This window comes from Brachycentrus maculatus, unplaced genomic scaffold (assembly GCF_059751285.1).
Source record: "Brachycentrus maculatus isolate JH-2025_06_01 unplaced genomic scaffold, ASM5975128v1 h1tg000760l, whole genome shotgun sequence".
Classification (NCBI taxonomy): Eukaryota; Metazoa; Arthropoda; class Insecta; order Trichoptera; family Brachycentridae; genus Brachycentrus; species Brachycentrus maculatus.
Genome location: NW_028281489.1, coordinates 61,476 through 69,817, shown reverse-complemented (window position 1 = coordinate 69,817; position 8,342 = coordinate 61,476). Strand labels below are relative to the sequence as shown.

Here is an 8,342-nt window from a genome sequence, read left to right as displayed (position 1 = left end):
TTGGACACACTCAAAACGTTGTAAACCAATTTGTATGTTTTACGCACAAACATGAGTTAAAAAAGTTCTACTGTCCAAACTGTTAACACAATGTAATGTGATTTCTAAACATATGACGTGATACATCCATGTTTATCTCAGACCACCAACAGAGCTAGCAAAACAATCAATCGACAATAACAATTTAGGTCAATTATTTTTACTGCGCTCAAATATGCGAAAACCTTTCCATTCAATTAGGTCAATAAAACTAAAAGGTTTCCCTTTCCCGGTGGTCTCTTTAAAAGCTTTCGATCATAAAAAACGTCGCCGGCATTAGATATATTAACCGACAAAAACACAGTGTATGTAAACGGGAATGTTTTATTAGCACCTTTTAAAAAAGTCATTAAAATTATTCTTCACTAAAAATCTATTTATTTTATGATGTAGTGTAAATCAGAAAGTTTCCAAATGGCGGATAGGCGGGGCCTAGGGTTGAAGGAAGGTCCAATTTTATGTAAGCCAATGGAAGATGGGTATGAGGGTGTGTTCTGCAGGAGAAAAACACAATAAAACCCCATATCTTGGATACAGGAGGAGGATTTTCGTTTTTGACTCAGTCACTGACACTCAGATCGGGATTCAGGAGGAATTAAAATCGCGTCGGGCCTCGCGATTATATTGTGCAGTGAGAGTCATGTGGTAACCAGTTCAGCCGTAAAAGCGAGGAAGAGGAAGCATACCTACACCAGGTTTTTAGCCTTCAAGTAAGGAGAGGAGCGAGAGATAAAAACGGCAAACGGAAGAGGAAGCATACCTACACGAGGTTTTCAGCCTTCAAGTAAGAAGAGCGGGAGATCTAACGGCGAAGGAGAAAGAAGACAGCGGAGAAACAGGAATCATCGCACGGCAGCCTGTCACAAAGCCCGCCACCCCTCATCCCACGGCGCTTTCCCAAAGGTTAGAATAAGTTTAATTTATGTTAGGATAATTTTAATTTAAGATAAATTAAGATAGCAAATTAGATTAGTTTTAAGTTAAAGTCGTTAATGCATTTTTTTTATTAAATTGATTTAAGTATATTTTTGTAAGAATTTTCTTTCATCTCCCTACCCCTCTTCATTCTCTCTAACATTCCCAAGGTATATCAGCTTGATAAAGTGGGTAACGTCACATACATTAACTATGCACAGAATGATTCACCTACTATTCCAATAGCTAATGAGTATAACTCATATTTTAACCAAATTGACATATTCAATTACAGAAAATTCAAATTATAATGGAAAAAAATAGAAAAACAATTATTTTTTTAAAAACATTTTGACATAAGTCGAATTTGTAAAAAAAAACTGTATCTATAGAATTTTACTTGGGGGTATTGCCAGCACTCCCCTTTGGAACACGCAGATTGTTTTTTTTTTTTGTTCCATATATGAAAGGCTAAGTAATTTAATCCAAAAACCAAATAAGTAACGACTTCTTTTTGACAAATCGTTATTTAACCTTTCCGGGAGTACAATAACTGACGACCAACTCTCTCTGGGGAGTGGGTTCTGAATTTTTTTTTTCAAATTCAAATGATTTTTTTTTCAAATGAAAACATGATTTTTTTTAAATTCACAATATCTATGTATTATGAAGATAGAAATTATGAAAAAAAATAAAATAAAAAAGTAAAACACCTCTTGAATATTTTTAAATTAGACAAAATTACATACAAATATCCGCAGATGTCATTGCTATGCAAGTTACATCATACCGACTGAGAGACGGTCTTCGACGTTCATCAACGTCGATACTCCTGAGGAAAATTCGCACCAACATTCATTTACGTTCATACTCCCGGAAAAGTTATAATCTTTTTTTTACTTTAATTGTCCACCATTGGTAATCAGCAATGATATTCGTATCAAAATCCAAGACACCAATGGCTTGTTTTAATTCGCCTTGTTAAATAAAAAAAACTTATGTTTTCAGTCATCAATATATGTACAGCGGGACCTCTATAATCCGAACACCTCTGAAATCCGAATGCCCACTCATCCCTCCTGCGCTTCTTAAACACGGAAATGCGTACCACCATTGCGCCAGTTGCAATGGCAAGTATTCCCCATTAAAGCATGACGTCTGCCTTAAATGCATGCCTAGAATGGGGTGACCAAGTGAATATTCCTGTGCCAGAGAAGATGCTCTTTATGAATTACCTAACGTCCAAGTGACTCTTAAATCTAGCTATGGCTAATGCAACATATAGCCTGTGCCTACTCGTGAGTGGATTTTCTCTTTATGTTTAAAGTTACTGTAACTTCATGTAATTCATGAGTGAAAATTCTAGGCAAAAACACTCGCTATCTCGCTAGAGGCATGAGTTTATAAGAAGACGGTCTTATGAAAATTGCGAGACAAAGCTTTTTACTTGTCATTAAATAAATCTCGACCAACTAAGATATTTGATATCTTTAAAAAAGTTGAATTAATATTTAAAATTTCACAATACATATTTGTTTTATTTGATAAAAATACCATAGTTTCTCTGTACTGTAATCCGAACGCTCCACTAGTCCAAACAGAGGGTAATTTTCAGAATTTGGATTATAGAGGCCCTGCTGTATGTCTCTTCTTCCAACCCCGAGGATTCCGGCGCCCCGGAAGGTCGCTGACGACCATTCACCGACTATACTCAGCGGAACTTCGAGACGCCGGACTGACCTGGGAGGAAGCCAAGGAGATGGCGCATGACAAGAGTGACTTGGAGACATCTCGTGTTGGCCATTTGCTCCACCTAGGAAGCGAAGATGGAAAGAAGAAGAAGAAGAAGCTGTATCACAAACTTTTAGTCCGGCAATGTGCCGATTCCACCAGCTTACTTGATTATGAATCTACCTCCATGTGGTCTTGATGGGATGTTACTTGCGCCATTGGAGATATTTGGACATCCTGGCTGCTTGTATCAGCACCATGTTGAGACTCAGGTACCGAAGACTTTGGTCCATCTTCTCTCTGCACACTCTGTTTCATTCTTGCCAACCTTCTCTCCTCCGCTATCAGTCTATTCTTCATCATCCTCGCCTTCTGCTCCTCGCTGATCTGAGCTGCGGTAGGTTTGGGAGCTGGAATTTCTCTCCCAGGAGTTGACATTCCCATGCCACCATTATTCCTGTAAAATAAAGTTGAAGTCAGCTAACTATATTTTTGTAAAAGAAAAACACAAACGGTGTTTGAAAATGATGCGGAATGCATCGAAACACGTGTCACAGTAGATTTGAAGAAATAGTGGTATTTACGAAGTAAAACATTAAATAAAAGTGGATAGATTTTACGACAAAGTACCTGCCGAATCAATTAATGAAATTAAAAATTAGGTCATCAAATTGGCTGAGATGGAAATCTGGAAATTTGCGCTTTGCTACTGAGATATTCATAAATCTATTTTGTCAAATTGGTCGAGTAGTATATGAACATTTTTTTATTCTCTAGTTAGCTTATATTTAAATTTAATACAAACTATTTTTTAAACTTAATTTACATAATAAATATATTTACATCTTCCCTTACAGTAAACAAAGCATTTATTTTTAAATTCTTTCATACCCTTTTCATGCTTCATACATTCAGGCATCTCATCATACATTTTTAAACCCTTATACATTAAACAATTTTGAGACTCTTTTTTCTTTTAAAAACCGCTTATTTTATCCTTATTTCTAGTACTATGTTCAAACATAGCAAACAGCAAGGCTCACCCCGGGATTTTGTTGGCAGAGAAAAAGCTATCAGTTTTGTGGACGGGCGAGTCATCGTACTGAATCACGGTTCTGTTGCTGGCAGGAGTTGATCGGGCTAGGGCAATCTGCTGATCCAGGAGTATGTCAAACTCATCCAGCACCGGTGCGCGAGGAGCCGACTCCGCTTCTTCGTCGCTGTCTTCCTGGACGATCGGGATGTCCTCAAACAGCATGTTCATGCGAATCTTTCTGATGTGCACCTGGAATCATATGTACAATCACACACTATTCTCTAATTATTTACATACTTGTAGATAATACCTTCTTGATATCTCAACGTAGATGAAGAAGAATATAAATGTCTGGGTATTTACGGGGCTTTTTTATATAACATTGATTACCTTTTTTTTCTTTTCTTTATTTTAATTTTTTTTGCATAATAACAACATAATATAAATACAGAAAATAAATATAAAATACAAATACATAAAAAGATCCCACAAAGGCATGGATGGCCTGTGTGTAGGTATACAATATAATTTAGGTCATAGTAAAGGGCACTGGCAAGAATACAAAAGATATTATAAGAAGTAGAACTAGAATAAAAGTGTTAATATAAAATATAAAATACAAAATACTTAATAATATAATAATATAAAATACAAAAATAACAACAAAAAAAAACAAAAAATAAAAAAGAAAACAAAAATAAAATTAAAAACTAAAAAATATAATTAAAAACTTAAAAAATAAAAAAGATATATGTACATAATAATCAAATTCCGCCGCCAGTGGTCCGCAGGCATAAAAAACACCCATCCGGATGTGACCCGTTAATATAATTTTTTATTCCCCAGTTAAGCAAGAATGAAGTCTGGAAAAATGAACAATAAGTTTGATTTCACTTACACCGACTTCCTTCTTTACGCCCAGAGAGGCTATCTTGTCGAGGCAGTCGTCGAATTGGAATTTGGGATAGAGACGATGAGCCCAGTGCTCCAACTTCTTCATCACCATATCCAAATCCTCCCTCTCTTTACCCTTACCTAGTGTGGATAATAATTGTAATCAGTTAATGTTTTGAATATTGAAAGCATTAACTTTGTGGATCATATTTTCAAAAAAAAATTGAAAAAATAATTCTTAAAAAGCCCAGAACTTACCCTTCAAAACTAGTATTCAAAGAACTAAATGTACCAACAATTGAAGAAATTTTTGATGAAGCCTCTATCTTACAAACTTTTAAAGAAAAAACAACAGAAGTACAAATTTCACGTAGCCCTAGATTTTCTAATAATTTAATATTACACAGATGTAGAACAACAGCAGGATTAAACCATTATACCTAAGTAGGTAATTTTTTTAAAATAAACTTCCGGAAAACTTAAAATCTATAGAAAATTATTAAATTTTTAAAATTAAATAAAAAACATATAAGTCTCACCCCTACCTAGACTCCATACCAAAGAATATATATATTTTTTTATTTTCTTTATTTTAAATTTACTTTGTTTAAAAAATAAAAAATAAATTGTAAAACAAACTCCCTCTCTAAACACAAATATCTACTTTATTAGAGAGGTAGAAACGTTATATTTGAAATGTATTGTATATTAGGTATATTTACCAACTATTTTGTATGATTTAAATATGTATTTTGTAATGAAAAAAATCTAAAAAAAATAATTCAAAATTTCAGTATTGATATATTATTTTGAGAAATAAAAATACTTTGTTTTTTGATCCACTCACATTTTTACTAACAACAAACTATTTTCGGCAACAACCTGTTGCCCTCTTCACATGGAGGAAAGGTTGTTGCCGAAACTAGTTGGTTGTTAATAAAAATGTAGCGGATCAAAAAACAAAGTCTTTTTATTTCTCAAAATAATATGTAATTAGTTGAGACTAAATGTGAATGCAAGAACAGATCGAGTACGGCCAAATCAATCAAGACCTAAAATCAATCAAAAGTTATTACTTTCATCAATTGATTCGGCAGTCACTTCATGGTAAAATCTATTAACACATTAAACGCCACGGGGGGCACCGGTGAGCTCGCCTGTGTTGGACCGCAGCGCCAAGGGGCGCTGACCTCAGTGCCAGGACCAGTGAGCTCAATCAAGAGCTATATTAAAAATGCTTTAACTATGGGAATCATCATAACTAACTAACTAAATTAGAACCATCATCAAATCAAAAAATTCAATAAACTAAATACATACAGTATATTATTAACACATTGTAGTCGGGCGCTTCGAACAATAGACTCTAGCCTATAGCGGACGTTTTTCGCGATTAGCGCAAAAATATATCGCTTTCTTAAAATTGACACAATTTCTAAACCAAATAATATTTTCGATTGAAATTTTCAAAGAAATCATATATGACATTTGATCATCAAAAATAAATTATAATCATAATTTTTAATTAAGTATTCCGTATTTCACAATTTAAGAAGCATTGTAAACTCTAAAAAATAGTCTTCCCCTCCGAGGTATCATTCCCTATACAATGCTAATAAATTAAAATAATAAAATACCAAACAGTAAACAAAACAATGCGAGTGGTATAAAAATAGTCCAATACGTGAAATGACTCAAACTAAACTGGAGCTTAAAATCGCATAAAAACTCTAGATTTCTGGCGATGCCTTTACAAGCGACACACTACCCAATCCGGACAAGGCATCTCAAATAACGTCAACAGACTGTCACCTAGCACCCAGGTAGCAGATTACCCTTCAACGCGTTTTATTTCACGCTGATAACAAACCCGTATATTGCTGTTTCCCGCCGATAACCGACAGTCGACAAAAACGGCGTTTGCCGTGTCCCGCAGTTGACCGACAGTCCGCAAAAACGGCAAATGCCGTGTCCCGCCGACAATGTGTTAAAATACGTAAATAACCGAAAAGTTTTTGTGTAATTCAAAATTGATAAATGTTAGTAATGGCATTTAACGTGTTAAATTAAGTTTTACTTACTAAATACCACTATTTCTAAAAATCTATTAACCCGATGGTTGCCAGAGACGAGATATCTCGGCAAATGGCGGAGTGTCCGTATGGCCAGAGACGAGATATCTCGTCAGTACTTTTGATGACGTATTACTCCGCAGTTTTAACTCATATTGACAATCTGTCAAAAACGGAACATACATTGCCATCAGTTGAAGTTGTCACAAAATATTTTATAAAGTTTTTAAATACTTTTAAGTGATTTATCGGCATCACTTTCAGCTGACAGTTGACAGATGTCATTAGGGCTACCACTCAAACCACTTGAAATATTGATTATTTTAATCGATTGTTTTGAACGCCAGGGGTTTTTATTTTGCTCAATTTTTTTGTGTTTTTCTTATTATTTTAAAATATTCCATTGATAAATAATAGTTGTGTGTTAATATTAAATTTAATAAAAACTTGCGTGTGCGACTTAGTGTGACAACCCTGAAAATTTGAAACTGGTTTAACTTCAAGAATAAAACTCTAACAATCGATGCGGGATATAATATTTGGTAAGTAAATTATAATTCAATAAAAACAACAAAAAAAAAATCTTTAGACAACTTTTTTTTTTCAAAAAAATACTTGGCCTGTTGAGCACTGCCGCGTAATTTATTTGCGGCTATGAAAAGGTTAAGACATGTTGTAATGCATTCCGCATCATTTTCAAACGCCGTTTGTGAAGCTAATTCTAAATTTTAGAGTTGGGTCCTTAAGCTCTTCAACCTTCAAAACGATACGAAATCATACAGAAAGATTTTAAAAAGTTATAACCATAAGTAAAATTTTGAGACTAAATTAGTATTTTTTTTTATCTAACAGGGATAAAACACTAACAAATGCTTTAGAAAATATTTGAATCTCGAATATTTTAAAACATCATAGAGAATTTGTGCGTATTTAAAAATCTGATCAGTATTACCAAAATGTTAACAATGGCGTCCCATGAATCGCAAAATTGGAGGACAAATCGAAAGAAATTGGGACTCATTTTCCCCTATAGTTATTTCATATCCATTACTCACCTAAAAACTTAAAGTCCTGAAAGAAACTCTCAATGGTTTTGATGCCTCGAGGTCCGGTCAATCTTTTTGGATTCAAAACAGCACGTGGATTCCTGACGACTCTTGCTTTCTTTTCGCCTGGCGGAGCAACCCTTCGCGGTTTTTCTTCTTCGGCTAGTTAAAAATAATACAAAATATTAACAAAAACATAACACATTATCTGGTTGTTATGACAAAGGCGATATTATTTACCTTCGCTCCGATCATCTCTATCGTTTTCATCATCCGAATTTTCTGGTTCATTTTCGGCGCCATCATTTTCAATCACTCTCTCTAAATCGTTCCCATCATCATCGTCCACTGCATAAATATCTGCTAAATGAGACATAACTCTAATCTCAAGAAAACATGACAGCAACGCAACGAGACGAGGCGATTTTTAGAAAAAACTCAGACTACTTTCAAAATTAAAAAAAAAACTATGCCGGCTGACGATAGGACGCGAGCAAAGATTATATACTGGACGCACAGACTAACTATTTTATATAACTGGACGCGAGACTGCGCGGGACCAAATTTTCCATTTTTGCACAGATCGTATGACTTTCATAGACTATCTTC

General features: G+C 34.5%; 1 protein-coding gene across 1 annotated transcript; it reads right to left on the bottom strand.

The window, feature by feature from the left end:
- Window positions 1-1,064: 1,064 nt before the first annotated feature.
- LOC148300267 (protein TIPIN homolog) lies at window positions 1,065-8,342 on the bottom strand. The gene is made up of 5 exons (XM_088275036.1): window positions 7,974-8,342; window positions 7,743-7,895; window positions 4,620-4,756; window positions 3,729-3,970; window positions 1,065-3,142 (listed from the first exon to the last, which is right to left on the bottom strand). The coding sequence occupies exons 1-5, from the start codon at window positions 8,107-8,109 to the stop codon at window positions 2,857-2,859; spliced, it is 954 nt and encodes a 317-aa protein (XP_088131162.1). The 5' UTR covers window positions 8,110-8,342; the 3' UTR covers window positions 1,065-2,856.

What these genes read in the sequence shown, in the direction of transcription:
- LOC148300267 (XM_088275036.1), bottom strand. Translation starts at nt 8,109, where the DNA reads ATGTCTCATTTAGCAGATATTTATGCAGTGGACGATGATGATGGGAAC. An exon ending in TAGAGATGATCGGAGCGAAG is followed by an intron (nt 7,896 to 7,973) that starts GTAAATAATATC and finishes ATTTTTAACTAG; the next exon opens with CCGAAGAAGAAAAACCGCGA. An exon ending in GCGTAAAGAAGGAAGTCGGT is followed by an intron (nt 3,971 to 4,619) that starts GTAAGTGAAATC and finishes ATATGATTCCAG; the next exon opens with GTGCACATCAGAAAGATTCG.